At 37.7% G+C, this 17502-nt stretch overlaps 1 protein-coding gene across 8 annotated transcripts in view; it reads left to right on the top strand.

Annotated features, from left to right (window-relative positions):
- mpp4 (MAGUK p55 scaffold protein 4) overlaps positions 1-14888 on the top strand; it is a 44180-nt gene extending 29292 nt beyond the window's left edge. For 3 of the 8 annotated variants that reach the window (XM_062961953.1, XM_062961989.1, XM_062961975.1), the window contains 8 exons: positions 1205-1219; positions 3197-3238; positions 6185-6355; positions 6802-6882; positions 8903-8996; positions 10789-10897; positions 12392-12526; positions 13953-14888. In XM_062961953.1, coding sequence (XP_062818023.1) covers positions 1205-1219; positions 3197-3238; positions 6185-6355; positions 6802-6882; positions 8903-8996; positions 10789-10897; positions 12392-12526; positions 13953-14144 — 839 coding nt within the window. In that variant the 3' untranslated portion in view covers positions 14145-14888. The remainder of the gene's footprint in view (positions 1-1204; positions 1220-3196; positions 3239-6184; positions 6356-6801; positions 6883-8902; positions 8997-10788; positions 10898-12391; positions 12527-13952) is intronic. The other 5 variants (XM_062961961.1, XM_062961997.1, XM_062961984.1 and 2 more) reach the window with 2 other exon arrangements.
- Positions 14889-17502: the final 2614 nt, after the last annotated feature.

Here is a 17502-nt window from a genome sequence, read left to right as displayed (position 1 = left end):
GTCCATTCCTACCACACTCCTATTGTCCTTAAGCTTACAACACATTCAGTGATGCATCAAAGTAATGATTCACAAATTCCAGAGCACATAAAATGTTTACAGTGTATTACACACCTAGAACAAGGGGACATCTTTAACATGCCAAAACAACCATTTATTTGTTTGTTTGTTTGCTTGCTTGCTTGTTGATTTTCCTCTCAGGATTGAGACCAAAGGTGCTCACTAGCTTAAAAATGACACAACTTAAAAACCTACAGAATATAAATGGTTAAATAGAATTAAATGTTAGAATTAGTAACACAATTCAATTAAAATTAATTGAAATTAATAAGTAAAAAGCTGTTCAAATTAATTAACACCATATATCGCCTCCAGTCCAAAACTTGTTCAAATGCAATGTAGAGAGTTGTTAAAGCTTACGGTTATAAAGCACATCTATATAGTTGTGGGAATCAGATAGAATATAATAGGGTCAATAAGGATGGAAATCATGTTCCTTGTCCTAAATTTTCAAAGGGCTGAGCAAGGTGATATAGGTATGCATCTGAAAAATTGGCTTGTATCCATGAAAGCTCACACTAAGATTAAAAAAAAAACAGTTTATAGTTGGTTCGGAGGCATCAGAGTAGAATTTTCTGGCTGAGAAATTTGGACACCCTTCCCACAATGAAGGGCCTTTTCATACTTGGCAATTCTAGTGCTGCAATTCCATTTTAATTGGCAAGGTTTTCATTGCATGCACTCTCAGGTTTTGGACTTTAGGTAAAGCTATTTAGATCTATTTAGCGTTCTCAGCTAGAGTGATCTCGTGACAAGCTCCAGGATTCCATGGGATGCAGCCATAGCAGTCCAATTGGAACAGTAATAGTAGTAGTAGTAATAACAACAACAACAATAGTAATTTTTCTTAAGCAAGTATTATAATGGTGTGGTGCGAATGAGCCCAGAGGTGAGAGCAATGGCCTGTCCCTGTGTGGCATTTGGACCATAAAGGGCATATTCCTCCAAAAGAGAAAATAGTGTCCTATACAAACTTGAGCTGTCACATTCTGGTGATATGAGTAGATGTTAGATGTTTTGAGTGCTGCGGTTGTAATGAAAAACTTCACATAGTCTGCTCATTCTGCTTTACTATATCAGCCACTCACAATGCTAACTTTTAATCTGAGTTTTTGTTTTCTTAAATCTTTATATGACACACCAGAGGAGCTTAAAGAAGGTAACTTTCCTTTTCTCTCTAGCTTTCAAAAAGTAAGTTACTGAACCATTTCTTCATGGCTAAAATAACATTTGGGTTTTATCCAGAAGATGTTTTATTGTTATGTTTTAATGGCATTAAACCTTGCCAGAGCTGTAAGCCGCCTTGAGTCCCCCACGGGGCAAGAAAGGCGGGGTATAAATGAAGCAAATAAATAAATAAAGAAAAAGAACACATTTATTTTGTCCTTTTCAGCTAGTCAGATACAAATATGCAGGTAAAACAATGTATAGCATAGCTGGGGAACCTCTAATCAGGGCACATTGTCCATCTTCTCTGAATTGGATGCCATGCTCCCTGCCATGATTGGATCCTCATCCAAAACACCAAACAGTCACTGCCTTAGCCAGGAAAGAGAACCTGGCTTTATTGCACGGGAAGAGTGAAAGTGGAGTAAAAATGAGCTTGTGGGCCAGATTCCCCTTCCCAGTTGTATAAGATGGACTAATTGACAACATGGAGTGAATTTTGGCTGGTGGGTTTTTACTATGCATGTAGTAGGCACTGATTGACCATCCTGGTTCTACAGGTAAATCTTTAAATATATTTTAAAAACTATCGTAATGTGTGTCTGTTTACACATCTGTAAGGTCATGTTATTATAGTGGTGGATATATGTATAAGCTCCCTATTTTGGAGTGGGCTCCCCGTTATACTGAATCAGCGACCTGTGGTCCCTGTGCCCTAGTATTCTTAATGCTGACTTTCCTAGAAGGACCTTTTTTTGCCAACTGTATCTTGAGAAATCATCAGCCTTGAACTACTTTTGGCATGTTGAGCCATAGTATTGTTTCACATCGTGTGACAGGATGGAGTATTGTCAATGTATTGTACTTTCCATAATAAATTTGCAGAACAACCAATAGTGTAGTAATGATTGACCAGGCAATGTGGTTTTAAATAGGCTAAGCTCATGTGGCTTCTTCATTCAACTCAAAAAATAGATATAGGCAGTCCCCAAGTTAGAACCATTCAGCTTACAAATGACAAACAGTTACTCGTACAAACAAGGGTGAGACAACAGGAAGGGAGAGAAATCTACCCCTCTGAAGTAAAATTCACTCCTGAAAGAGTTACCATGGGCAAAAAGTATCTCCACTAAAGTTTTATCACCAATATTTGTTTCCACAACAAGACAAATTTTTCAATATCCAATTATCACAACGACAAAGTGAGGTGAAATCTTCTGAACAGACAGCAACAGAAACACCACAATGGTGTTAACCCTTCCCTATGTTCTCCAAAGTGAAAAAATATTTTTTTTTGGGCTGGAATTGCACTTAAAAATGTACCTGTTCTGACTTAGATACAAATTCAACTTAAGAACAAACCTACATAACCTTTGCGGTTCATAGCCTGGGGACTGTCTGTACAGCACTGCTCCGCACCCTCTGCCACCACAGAAAATTCAAATGTTCTTCTTTGGTCATACTGGGCAAACCAATTTTCCAGCTATTATCCACCCTACGGGTGGACCCTAGAAACTGGGGTGGCCTAATGGACTGATCGAAACATCACTTTAGGAAACCAAGAAACTATCTGATGTTATTGAGCAGGCATGGGCAAACTTCAGCCCTCCGGTAGGCTGTTAGGAATTGTGGGAGTTGAAGTCCAAAACACCTGGCAGGCTGAAGTTTGCCCATACCTGCTATCGAGGATAGTAAAGAAAACCAAAACTTAACATTTCCTGTAGTTGAGACTTGCTGCAGCAGCAACTTCTTTTAATTCTTGAAACCTCTTTTAAACTATTAAAGCAAGACCACAAGGGTACATCAGTCTCTTTTCTTCCTTTTGCTAGTATCACTGTTGATTGAAACAGTTCTTATTTTTATGTTTTAGATGAATGGCCAGATAAAAATTATATAGTTCTTGAAGACATTCTACTTTTGCATTATTTTTTTTCTTATGCTTCATGAAATACTTTCCTTTATGTTACAGAAGAGGAAGAATTCAGTGGATCTGGTCAGCAGGTCTTTATTAGTACGTAATTGCTGCATTGTTCTAGTTCAATTTCATATTTTAATAATTTCAGATGCATTTTGTGTTTCATTTCTGAATATTCCTTATTGTATCTTAACTATTCTGGTGCCTCCCGTCAGCCAGCCTTCTGAAAACTCTGTGTCCTTTGTTGTTGTTATTATTTCATTATAAACTTCTTTTTCAATAAAGTTCTAGCCCTTAAAACCCCCTCTGCTGAATAAAAATAGAAACTTTTCTAATAATAGTAATAATAATAAGGGGACTCAGGGCGAATTACAGAATACACATATGGCAAACATTCAATGCTGTTATACAATGAATAAGGACAGACAATACACAACAGAGGTAAAGGCATTTCCCACCTTATTTCTGGCATCTTGGAGGCCCTAGCTACCGGGGGGAGTGTGCTGTCACTCCATCTTCCATGCCAAGGAGTTTTGTCATCCTTAGACATCCTCCCAATTGATGTCCTTAAGGGTGCCTTTATTACCTCCCCGCTAAAAGCTGTACCTATTTATCTACCCACATTTCTGCTTTTAATCTGCTAGGTGGACAGGGAGCTAGGGTTGATGGTGGGTGCTTAACCAAGTCCAGGCTCGTTCTGTTGACCTTTCAATCAGCAGGATTGTTTGCAGCTAGTGGTTAAACCCGCTGTACAAAGCCCGGCCCCCAATTATTATGTAAGCATTTGGCTCATCGGCTATACACAAAGACTCATTAATTGATGTGAATTCATTGTAAATCTCCATAATAAATGTATTAAAACTTGATAATAAAATCCAAGACACATATTAACATTTTAGGAGTTAGTTTCAGTTGCAAAAAAATAAATATTTATAGCTGGATTTTGTTTCTTAATTACATTCTTGTAATGGGTTTTTGCATTTTGCAAAACCACAGAATCCTGATTTAAACAAAATTTGCAGTTTGTTTTAAAGGAAAGATCATTTGTAAGAATTAAGAAGTGCAGAGCAAAAGGGGAAGTTTTGAGGGAAGACAACATTGCCATTGTTGCAGGTGGACTTGGCAGAATACCCTCTGCTGATGTTGCTGATTTCAGTTCAGGAACAGAAAGCGATAAAGTCAGAATAGCACATATATTACCTTAGGGTTAAGAAGCATCAGGGAAGAAAAGGAAAGAGTTGAATTTATACTAGGTTAAATATTGAGATAGATTTGTTGCGCAAAATGGACAAAACAAATTTATAAACAATAAATGCAACAATAGCCCCACCTCTATAATAATATATCTCTGTTGTCTCTTCTCACAGACCATTTGTCCCAAATCTTGATCATGTCATTCTCTTAATATCAAATACTCCTTTTTCCAGGTACAGGTCTGTGCTTTGCAAAATGTTAAAATCTATGTTTGATAAAGAGACAAAATCCACCAGCTCATGAAACATGCATGTGGGGCTTACATAGCTAAATGATTGCCCATATAGGCATTCTCTCTTTTCCTGTTATTCGACAAGTTAAGGACCCAAACACTGTCAAAAAGCTGAAATCATCAAATTATGATGCTCTAACCTATTGAATAAGCGAAGGATGCCATGCTGAGAGGAAAGTATTTATGTGTGAGGGCGCCTACTTGCAGCAGTTATTTATACAATTTGCTATCTATAAACAATCGCCCATCTTCACTGCCCCTCCACCATTTATCTTTCCATGGTTTTTCTTTCTTTGCACAGACAAATGTGCATCTCATTATTTCCAAAACCTTCATTTATGCCAGGCTCATCTCAGGCCTTTTCCACACAGCTGAATAAAATTCCACATTTTTTGCTTTGAACTGAAATATGTGGCAGTATGGACTCGGATATTGTGGGATTTTCCGCTTTGATATTCTGGGTTATCTAATTTGACAAGGCCTTGAGCTTCCCCTGCCAAAGAGTGCTGATGCCTCACCAAGCTACAAATCCCAGGATTACATAGTATTGATCCATGACAATTAAATTACAGGTTGCATTTCTCAAATAGGAGCTCCAGGTACTCCTGAAGTAGCTTCCCCTTTTGCTTTGGCTCAGAATCAAGATTACCGTATTATATAAATCTAATGCACACTCTAATTTTGGCAAGATAGTTTAACAAAAAAGGTGAGTATTGGATTCGAGTAAATACAATAAGCTCCAGTTTAGGGCACCAGACTTTGAGCAACCTCTAAATACAAAATAATCATGATCTCTAAATTTTTGTTTTGGTTATAATAATACACATTTTAGGGACCTTTAAAACTGGACACAGTTTAGCAGGTCTTAACTTCCCCTGAGTGGACATCTCAGTGCCAGAGGTTTGTAAATTTCATGCGTCTCCATGCTGAATTGTTGAGAAACTTCTGGAAACAGAATACCAAGGAAGAGGACTCATAGTCAATTCCAGTTAATCTCCTCTTTTGCTCTTAACAGAACATTTTTGCACCAGTCTCCAACTTCTAGCACTGGGACTGGATAGAGCAGGGACAGCAGTGGAAATGTGGGAGAAAGGAGGCTTTGTCTAGAGTTCAAGCACTTAACAAAAGGCTGAGCACGTTCTGATCCTCCAGATGTCATTGAACTGCAACTCCCAGCCGTCCTTGTCCATATCACTGAATGTGAAGGATGATGAGTAGTGCAGTTCTATAATAACAATACAATATGCTAGTGATATAATACACTGTATGTAAATATTATTTGTAAGCTGCTCTGAGCCCTTCGGGGTGAGAAGGGCAGGGTATAAATGTAGTAAATTAAATAAATAAATAAATAAATAAATAAATATTCAGCATCAGCATTTGATGCCAAAGCAGTCTTAGTCAACATAGGCAGTGCTGAAGGATGATAGTTGCTGTTGTCAAACAACAGCTTAGAGGGCCACCTATTTTCTCGCCCCAGGCTAAGTTGTCAGTGTGTCTATCACCTTGAGTCTCTTATTGCGATTTCAAGGTCTATACTTTTCTGCTTTCCTCAGCTGGCTTCCGTAGAAGTATGCGCTTGTGCCGCCGGAAATCTCGCAACAGTCACTTACCATGTTATGCCCGGTGTCCTGGTGGATGCTACAGTGCTGTAGCTGCGCCATATGAAGAAGTAGTGAGATATCAGAGACTCCCCGGTGATAGAAACCGATTAATTGTCCTAATAGGTAAGTAGCAATACCTTTCCAGTACCCTGATGTATAAGACTGAAGTGCAGTTGTGGTGAATTCAGACATAATGAGAAAGAGTCTTGCATTTATCCTCAAGAAGTGTAAGTTTTTTGGGATGTGTCGCTCTCTACAGTTCAAAGGAAGTCATTTAAAATCTTCTAAGGCCCTTTCCACATAGCTGAATAAAACCCCACAGTATCTGCTTTGAACTGGAATATATGGCAGTGTGATCTCAGATAACCCAGTTCAAAGCAGGTATTGTGGGATTTTCTGCCTTGATATTCTGGGATATAGGGCTGTGTGGAAGGGCCCTCTGATGTCCCAAGAACCTCTGTTCAGGAAATTAATCACTCTTTTTTCTGTAATAAATCTAACATATTTGTTGTAGGGGATGTTGACTTTTTCATTCAATCCTTTAACTACTTATTTCTTGAAATATTCAGGTCCATCTGGTGTTGGAGTAAATGAACTGCGGCGGCAGCTTATTGGTATAAATCCTCATCTCTTTCAGAGTGCAGTGCCACGTAGGTGACCATTTACATTTATACTTTTAATTCTAACAGTGGAAAGAGAGGGAATGTCAAATGTCTGCAAATCTTAGCAGCCTATCATGATCTATGGTCAGTGAGGTCATGTTAAAGTTTGAAGTAGGGCAGCTGACCATGAACATCCATATAACTGTGCCCCCAAAGAGTATCCTTTGCTACTTGATGTATGTAACTGCTTTTTATATTATTTATATTCAAAGGAGTGAAATTCTACATATACTGAAACACAGATAACCAAAAGAAACATAATACTAAACTCAGTGGTACTTACCTTTAACTGTACATCTTAAATTATGAAACACACTGAGATTTAATCAAAGATATTCAGCCAGCTGAAATACAACACATTAGCTTTAAATTAGAAATATTAGAAATAAATTAGAAATGTCAATAAAATTAAAAGAAAGTGTGTATAAAGTAATATGGAGATGGTATACCACACTGGTTAAATTACATTGGATGGATAAGGAGCACAATTACCATTGCTGGAGATATGGTATGTGTAAAAGGGACATATTTTTATTTATGGTGGGAATGCCCCATGCTGAAGAGTTTCTCTAACAGTATATTTAAGGAGATTGGGAACATTATAGGACTAAATATCACCCTGGATGCTAGGTTAGCATTATAGTAGAGTCTCACTTATCCAACATAAACGGGCCGGCAGAATGTTGGATAAGCGAATATGTTGGATAATAAGGAGGCATTAAGGAAAAGCCTATTAAACATCAAATTAGGTTATGATTTTACAAATGAAGCACCAAAACATCATGTTATACAACAAATTTGGCAGAAAAAGTAGTTCAATACGCAGTAATGCTATGTAGTAATTACTGTATTTACGAATTTAGCGCCAAAATATCACGACATATTGAAAACATTGACTACAAAAATGCGTTGGATGATCCAGAATGTTGGATAAGCGAGTGTTGGATAAGTGAGACTCTACTGTACTAATAGATGCCACAAAGTTGAACTTAGAAAGGGGGAAAAAAGAACTAGTGATTATTTTACTCACAGTGGAGAGACTTACAATTGCAAGGAATTGGAAAATAGTAACCAATCTTACTCTGGAAGCATGGTACTGGGAGGTATGAAATGTACTGTACCCTTAAATGACAAAACTATCAATGGAAATGAGGGTGTTCAGGGGGGAAATTAAAAGAACAAAATTTGATTCATATTGGTCGTTTTCATTCAATATATTTTAGAGAGTGATAAGGGAAAACAATACAACTTTGTTGGTCAAGTATTTGGGATATGACATTTGTTTACTGGTTGACTCATAAATTTATGGCAAAGGAAATGATACTTGGTCAGGCCTTGGTGGTGGGGTTATGTGTTTGTAAAATGTTCATTGTTTTGTGTTTTGTGTTCTGTTTACACTGTGAGCTGTTAATGTATGTGAATAAAAATTATATTAATTTAAAAAAGAAACATTTTAAGAAATGTTGAAGAGATCACAGGTGTATAGCTACAAGAGAGGAAAAATTAAGGAGTCCCCCTCCCCCTTTCATGAATTCTGTCATTCCAAATGAAAGTTGAGTTCTCCAATTTCTAAAACTTTTGGTGAGTATATTAGAAATACAGTTTAGGCCTCCAAAGAAAAGAGGGATGCAAACAGAAGAGCAGAAGGCATTAATCATCTGCAGTGCTAAGAATTGTGGGACTGAAGGGAAAATCATTTTGTGATTTTTATTTGGAGAGACAATGCCTTCATTTTGCCTCCACTATGGATCAAAGTATTTCTTACAGTATTTGTGTCCAGGACTGAGGTAGTAAGTGAGAGCATCAAAATTTATGATGCACATCTGAAAAGTCCTCCCATATCTTTTGTATCTATACCAGATCTTTTCACATGGGCTATTTCCATAAACATCCAGGCAAGTAAAGTATTGAATATACAAAATTGACCCAAACTTTCTATCCTACCAGTTATTTACAGAAAGATGAAGACATATTTAACAACAGCACTATGTTTATTCTTTTTAAATAGACACAACCCGGGCTCAGAAGAGCTATGAAGTGAATGGCCGAGAGTATCATTATGTATCAAAGGAAACCTTTGAAAACATGGTATACAGCCACAGGTACAGTCTTTGATTACATAGTTTCGCATTTTTTTCTATTTGTTGCAATATCAACTTTCAATCTGTAAAATTCAGTATTAGTTTCTGTGGTGACATAACGACTATATCATTTTACAATTGGCCATCTGCACTAATGTTGGCCAGTGTAAAATGCCAAAGACAAACAGATGTCTAAAAGCATGCCATGGAAGGAAATTCAGCTAGTCTATTTGATTCAAATTATTTTCATTGCGATTAAAATATATATATATCCTGTGAGAGAATGTTGACTACACCTTGAGATTCTTGTCATAATTTATAAGCGGTAATATAGCTTTATCATAAACGGAAACTATTACCCATGCATATAATTCCGTTATGAACACAAATGAACTTGTGAGACATGGAATCCTCGAAACTAGGTCCAAACTATCCTTCCATATTATCAAACACATAAAGCACCAATTGCCATAAAAAGAACAGAGCAAAAGTAACTAGAGTGTGATGGTATACATTGTCTTATACATATGACATAAGTTAGACATAATTATGGAAGAAAAGAAATAATATATGAACATCATGTCTAAAAATGTTGTTCATCATTGCAAAAAAGGTGTTGCGCGACACAATCCAATTCCCCCTCAATTCTCCCAGTGCTGCCACCCGGGTCTTTTCTCTCTCATTCCTTCCCTTCAGGTTCCTACCCAGCCATCTTTTCAATACAGATTTCATTCTCTCTGCCTCTTTTACTCTCTATGCTCAGTGGAGAGCCAGAAAAGTGACTAATATTATTGATCACATAACTACATATTTGGACCATTTTTTCCTCCATCCTGTAGAACTCAAAATCTTGCATAATTTTGTGACATTTGTGTTGGTTTCTAATGAAGGTTTAAGTTCTATTTCGATATTATTTACAACACTTTTAAACATGGGATGTCTCTTAGTTTTAAAGATTTTAAAATAGCTATCTCAGATCTAAATACAATTTCTGCTCCCAAGAAGCACCGCTGAAGCAATTGCTAAATGGAAGATCAACAGCTGCATAAATCCTGTGGATTCATGAGTTCTACTGTAGTTGGAACTAGACATTGTATTTTGTAGCTTAAGATACTACAGTGGAACCTCTACTTAAGAGCATCTGACCTTAAGAGCACTTGAGTTAAAAGCTGTCGCTCACACCGAGTTTCACTTTGACATAAGAGCAGCATTTTGAGTTAAGAGCTAGCACCAGAGGGATGAGAGTACAGGGCTTTAGAGCTTCAAGGAAGCAGCCTACGTGCCTCGTGCTTTTGTCCACTTTGGGGGATTGCTGTCCACTTTGCTCTTGTTCACTTTGAGGAACTTTGTGTTAGTTGGTTTTGTGTGGTTTTTATTCCTGGTATGTTTGGCTTCATGAAGAGAGCGAGAGAGAAAGCAAAAGATGGAAGGAGGCTGGAATGAGTCCAGGATGAAGAAAATGATGTTTCTGCCTCTTCACTTTGTGCTTCCTTGCCACAACTTTGTGCTTCTACCATTTTAAAGTTTATCTTTCTTTTTTTATTATACCATGGTGAATGTGCATTTATACATTACTTGTTATTTATAAAGTACATTTTCTTATTTTAAAACACATAACAAAACAGTTGGGGAGGGGGAGGCCAGAACAGATTATTTGCATTTCAATGTATTTCAATGGGGAAATTCACTTGGGAGAAAAGAGCATTTTGACTTAAGAGCTCTGTCATGGAATGAATTAAACTCGTCAAGGCATTACTGTTTTCATTTAAGCAGGCCTACCTATTTTATTCTCCTGTGTTTACTACATTTGCAGGATGCTGGAGTATGGAGAGTACAAAGGAAACTTCTATGGCACAAGCACTGATTCAGTCCGTGCAGTTCTTGATGCTGGGAAGATATGCATAGTTGATTTAGAGCCTCAGGTGAGTTATAAAGAGATTTTATTGTCATTGTTTCATGGACTAAATTGTTGATACCACATCATCTGCAATGGTCCTGATCTGTCAGGGACAGTCCCAAGTAATCTTTCATCATCCCATTTTATCAACTGTATTTAAAGTGTCCCAGTTTTCCTCTCCTTCTCCTATTGTTTTCCTTTGTCCTTAGCTTCCTTAATGGCCAAATAGTTCTCACATATTTAACTTAGCAAGGAGAAGAGAATAGGAAGAGGCAGAGCCTTACCCATCCCATTAGGCTGTAGCACAGGTATGAGCAAACTTTGTCCCTCCAGGTGTTTTGGACTTCAACTCGTACAGTTCCTAGCAGCCAGTATACTAGCTGTTAGGAATTGTACGAGTTGAAGTCCAAAACATCTGGAGGGACAAAGTTTGCCCATGCCTGCTCTAGCAGAAGCAAATGGCTGCAGCCTCTTAACTTGTGTGTTTTTCCTCACTGAACATTTATAGTAATCTTGGCCACATTTTGATGTCACTAGGACACATATGTCACTTGGCCATATGTGTCCTAGTTTGTATCTGTGAAATGTTGGAGAACATGGTACCGTCTTGAAGTCTTGGAAAAATTTGGACCCAAATGTTGTTGAAACCAATTTAGATTAGGTGAGCAAGGAACTAGTGAATAATACCCTTGTTTATTTTTATATCCTGCTCTTCTCACCCCACAAAGGACTCAGAGCAGTGTACATCATATATCTAGGCAAACATTCAGTGCCTCAATTCTACAAACAATTAAAACATCACATAAAACCATTAAAACAGTAGATATAAAATACAGTTTAAACCATTACACATATTAAACATGTTAAATCCAATACACAAATAACACATTGCACCAATCCTTAATCATAATTCAGCTGCTTGATTTCTAACCATGTCGTAACAGGGTGTTAACTTGCATTTCTGTCACTCGTCGAACGCTTTTTTGAATAGCCAAGTTTTTACTTGTTTCCTAAATGCCTAGGGGGAGGAGGCCAATCTGATCTCAATAGGAAGGAAGTTCCACAGCTGAGGGGCCATCACCAAGAAGGCCCTGTCTCTCGTCCCCACCAATTGCGCTTGTGAAGGCGGTGGGATCGAGAGCAGGACCTCCCCAATAGATCTTAATTCTTGAACTGGTTCATAAAGGGAGATACGTTTGGATATGTTAGGTATGCATATATTACATGCAGTTAATTAAGATTCTGTACTATTTCAAAATTGAATTATTATGTCACTGTTGTTGAACTATTCTGGAATTATGAAATGATTCTATCTATATCACAGATGCAATACCCAATGATATAAACTCTGGAGAGAATAGTCTGTCCTGTTGAAATTTTCAGATTCAAATATGTGCAATTTCTATCTTTTACAATTTAATTTTTTAAAGGAATAAAACATACACAAAAAGTTCTCAGTCTTGAACTAAAATTATGCGGCATTAGTTTTGTTTCATTTTTTTTTTGCTTTGTGCTGCAGAACATTCAGCTGGCCCGTACGCATGAACTGAAGCCCTACATTATATTCATTAAGCCATCCAGTGTCAGCTGCATGAAGCAGTCCCGGAAAAATGCTAGGATGATTACAGACTATTATGTGAACATGAAATTTAAGGTGAGACTTGTGAGGAGAGTAAACGCCAACTGCTTTATGTGGCATTCCTTGACTCAACAGCACCTGCCCTTGATATTTCTTAACCTTCCAAGAGAAATAAAGCTTTAAGGGATTATTATAATAATCCTGTTAGAATATCTCTAAACTAGTTGGTTATGTTCATTATTTCAGTGCTATACATTCTAGGCTGTGCCTTGACTAACATTATGCTGACAAGCGACATAACTCAGGTTATAGACAGTCCTAGACAGTGGTATTGTTTACTTGTGAATTTCAACCTGCATCTAGTTGTGAGAGTACATTAAAAACAAGGTACTGCCCATGTTTTGACAAATTTCCAAATTGTCTAACTTCAGAATTAGAGTAATTGCTTTGCTTTGTTTTATTTCTTTAAATTTAAATATGTATACAAATCGATCCTACAGTCCTCTGGGTTCCTCTTGAATGGGAATCTATCTCAGTAGTACCTGCCAACAGATTAGGAGTGTCAGTATTGAACTCACACTCTCTCTCTCTCTCTCTCTCTCTCTCTCTCTCTCTCTCTCTCTCTCTTTCTCTCTGTTTTGAGCTTGAATGTTGGTCATCAGGGTCCAAATCCCTGCTAAGACAGCTGTTTGACCATAGGCATGTCACACTTTTTCAGTCTCAAAGAAATGCAAAGGCAAATATATTTTCAACAAATATTGCCAATGAAACTAAAGGATGGAGTCAGTTTAGTGTTGCCGTAAGTTGGAAACGACTTGAAGCACACACTCTCATACAAAACAAAGTGGAAAGAGAACTTTAGTCACACTACAGTAGAACCTCAACTTAAGAGTGTCGCAACTTCAGAGCATTTTGAACTAAGAGCTGTTGCTCAGCACAGGTTTTGCTGACATACAAGCAGCATTTTGAGTTAAGAGCTGTAGGGAGTGCTAGAGCGATAGTACAGGGCTTTAGGGCTTCATGGGAACAACCTACGTGCCTCATTCCCTTGTCTGCTTTGGGAAATTGCTGTCTGCTTTGCTCTTGTTTGCTTTGAGGAACTTTGGATTAGTTGGTTTTGTGTGGTTTTTACTCCTGTTATGTTTGGCTTCATGAAGGCGAGAGAGAAAGAGAGCAAGAGAGGGAGGGAGGCTGGAATGAGTCCAGGATGAAGATGATGTTTCTGCCTCTTCACTTTGTGCTTCATTGCCACAACTTTGTGCTTCTACCATTTTAAAGTTGATCTTTCCTTTTTTATTGTTCCATGTGAATGTGCATTTATACATTATTTGTTATTTATAAAATACAATTTCTTATTTAAAAACACATAACAAAAATATGTGGCGTTGGGGGGCAGAGAAGAATAACACATTTTGAAATCAACAGCAATAAAACAATTCCACTAGTTTCGATATCATTTCATTAGATGACTTTAGCCCTTTTGTTCAATTGCTCTCTATAGGAAGAAGACCTGCAGGAGATGGAAGAATCAGCTAAAAAAATGGAAACTCAGTTTGGCCAGTTCTTTGACCAGGTGATTGTGAATGACAACTTACAGGAAGCCTGTCTTCAGCTGCTGTCTGCTGTACGTCGAGCACAGGACGAACCTCAGTGGGTCCCAGCTACATGGATTTGCTCAGAGAATCAGCCATAATTCCCAAGACTAGACAGATTTATACAAATTGTATAGAGTTTATGCTTCACTACAACATTAATCATAATGCTGGGACTGCCAGATAAAATATGTATTTGTTTTAAGGGATTTTGGAGATGATTCAAGCGAGAAGCTATAAAATTCTTGGATATAGTCCATATCACTTTAAGCCAGGAACTAAAGCTTAATAACCCAAAATGTGATCAAGCAATGTGTTGATGCAATTCACTTCTTCTTGGTGCGGTAAACAAAATCTGAAATGGCAGACTTGTATGACATAAATTTATTTACATGTCTTTGTCTAAATAAACTAAGAGTGTTCCCAAACTAGGCAATTATAGTACTACTATATTGCTTTAATTGCCACAGTTCCATCTTATGGGGTCCTGGGATCTGTAGCTTGATGAAGTATTTACTACTTGTGATGGCAGAGATCTCTAGGACTAGAGTTCAGGATAGTTCATTAAAACACCCTCACCAAGCTAGAAATCCCAAATCCTGTGGGATGGAGTCATGGGCATTAAACTGCGGATGCATGCCAGGATTCACAAGGCAGTAGCAAACTTTATTTCACTGTCTGGTTTATGGCTTAAAGTGAAGAGAAATGAAACCACAATCTTATGTGGTGTTCTTAAACACTGTGTATTCAATAACATTAATTTTGTTCCAAAATATTGTTGGGCTGTAGTGTCAGAATGTAATGTAATTGTTATGGGAAAAATTAAAAGAATTTATTTTGTTGCATTTATCTGTTTAAGCCAGTTGTAGTCATCATATTGTTTTCCACATTTGGGGATTTTGTAAGATTTTCTCTCTTTTCAGCATTCAAAAGTTTGAGAATCCCCTCCCTCCAAAAAAAAAGTAATGAGATAGTCTTTTGTGCTATAAATTACCTCTTCTTGGTTGTTGATGGAATTATTCAGTGGGAATGACAGAAGGAAGAGAAGTTTTCTTTGCATTCATTTCTGGCTTTGACCAATTCACAAACGTCAGGGTTCTGGGATCCCTATGTGACACCAAGTAACTCACAGGACAAAAAGTGCTGAAAGAATGGCTGTTAGTCATCTCAAGATGCTCCAAGGATGGTCATTAGTCAATCTAATTTGCTTGATAAAACCTTGGAGCATCTTGAGACATAGCTCCAGTTTCTTCTGTGGATTTTTCATTGGGTGCTTCCCAGTCGATGCCAGTGTGTTTCCATTTTAATTTCACTTTAGCAATTTATTTTTGTAAGTAGCAATACAGTAGAGTCTCACTTATCCAACATAAACAGGCCGGCAGAATGTTGGATAAGCGAATATGTTGGATAATAAGGAGGGATTAAGGAAAAGCCTATTAAACATCAAATAGGTTATGATTTTACAAATTAAGCACCAAAACATCATGTTATACAACATATTTGACAGAAAAAGTAGTTCAATACACAGTAATGCTATGTAGTAATTACTGTATTTACGAATTTAGCACCAAAATATCACGATTTATTGAAAACATCGACTACAAAAATGCATTGGATAATCCAGAACGTTGGATAAGCAAGTGTTGGATAAGTGAGACTCTACTGTATATCATTTTACGCAGGGGTTTGAGCCAAGAGTTGGCTGTATCCTGACCATGAAAAAATAATTTCCTGGGGAAGCTGTATTTTTCCTCCAAGCTTGGCTTCATTTTTACTTTGTTTTTCTCTCCCTCTTGAACACAGAAGACAAGCAATTGGTGCTTGAAACATGCCATTCTTCTATCACTTCCCTGCCTTTAAATCAGGGAAGAAACAATGTGTTTCTGTGAATTGGTTACGTCTATCATTCACATCTACCCACACTTTTGCCATTCCACAGCACCTTATAAATTGGTAAATATCGTTGAGGAGAAAATAAGGTGGGCCCATGGTGTCCATTGGGTTTTGTTCCAGATTCTTGTGGATACCAAAATCCATTGCTGCTCAAGTCCTATTATGTTTGATGGCCTAGTAAAATGGTGTCCATTTTTGATTGGGGTGAGTGAGATGTTGAATCTTTTCAAACGGTAGATGGTTGCAGAATCTCTGAATACTGAAAACAAGGGCAATTGTTCTCTTCACTCGTGATGCTTGGAATAGCTTTTCATTCCGACTTTTGTCATTGCTTTTTGTTTTCAGTGCCCACAAAATGGCATCCAGTTCACAAATGTTAAGACAACCGAAGGATATAAACCCTGGCAACTTTTTGAATTTATTGACTAATAGAAAGTTTGTGTAAGGTAAAAGAGGAAATGGGTCTTATAACATTTACACTGCAAAGCAGTTTAACTATTTATACAGGAATATCATTGGAGAACGACACATCCCGTCATCCAAGTGTAGTGCTCAAGGAGAACAAACGTGAGCAGGATGGTCAGTGTAATGGAAAAAACCAAGGACTAGATTTTCTGGAACTACAAGAAGATCTGAACAAGTGCTAAATCTTTTATCAAAATGATACATTCAGTTTAAGACAAATGTGAGGAAATGATTTCTGGCTATACAGCAGAGAACTATATATTACCTAAAGGTGCGTAGAGCTAGCGTGATCTGGTGAAGGGTGTTTTTGTCAAAGGACAGCTAGTCTACAGCTGAAAACTTGGTGCCTTCCAGAGGACAGCTTGGTGACTGGTACTGTACAACAATTCATTGAATATCAATAGATTGGAATAGCTGGCTTTGAAGGTAATGATATATCACACATACATAGTGAACACACATTGACTGTTTCTGCAACAAAATATTCAAAACAGTGTGCGCACCTTCTCAATTATCCAGTATGGTCTCTGTCTCATCCAGTTCTGGAATACTGTGAATGTCTTGAGTTCCTCATGACACTAGATCTTAAACCTTTTTTGTCCCACAAATTTAAAAACTGTCGAAGGCTTTCATGGCTGGAATCACTGGGTTGGTGTGTTTTCTGGGCTGTCTGGCCATGTTCCAGAAGCATTCTCTCTTGACGTTTCACCCAAATCTATGGCAGGCATCCTCAGAGGTTGTGAGGATGCCTGCCATAAATGTGGGTGAAACGTCAGGAGAGAGTGCTTCTGGAACATGGCCATACAACCAGGAAAACTCACAGCAACCCAATTACGAGGGTTATCCAGAAAGTCGATTATGTTTTGGAATTAAAAATGAACAAAGTATAGGAGAAAACATTTACCATATGCAGTTGAAAGCCACACCCAAATACCACTTTTCAACATAGTCGCCATTCAAATCTAGGCAGTTATCATAGTGATGAATGAGCTTGGCAACTCCTTCCCCACAAAACTCTGCCGCTTGCATCCTCAACACAGCGTTTTGGCGATGATGCGCAGCTGCGGGAAGGGTGACTGGCATAAGTTTTGAACAGAATGC

This window comes from Anolis carolinensis, chromosome 1 (assembly GCF_035594765.1).
Source record: "Anolis carolinensis isolate JA03-04 chromosome 1, rAnoCar3.1.pri, whole genome shotgun sequence".
Lineage (NCBI taxonomy): Eukaryota > Metazoa > Chordata > Lepidosauria > Squamata > Dactyloidae > Anolis > Anolis carolinensis.
The sequence above is the reverse complement of the archived record's forward strand: the minus strand, read 5'-3'. Positions and strand labels throughout refer to the sequence as shown.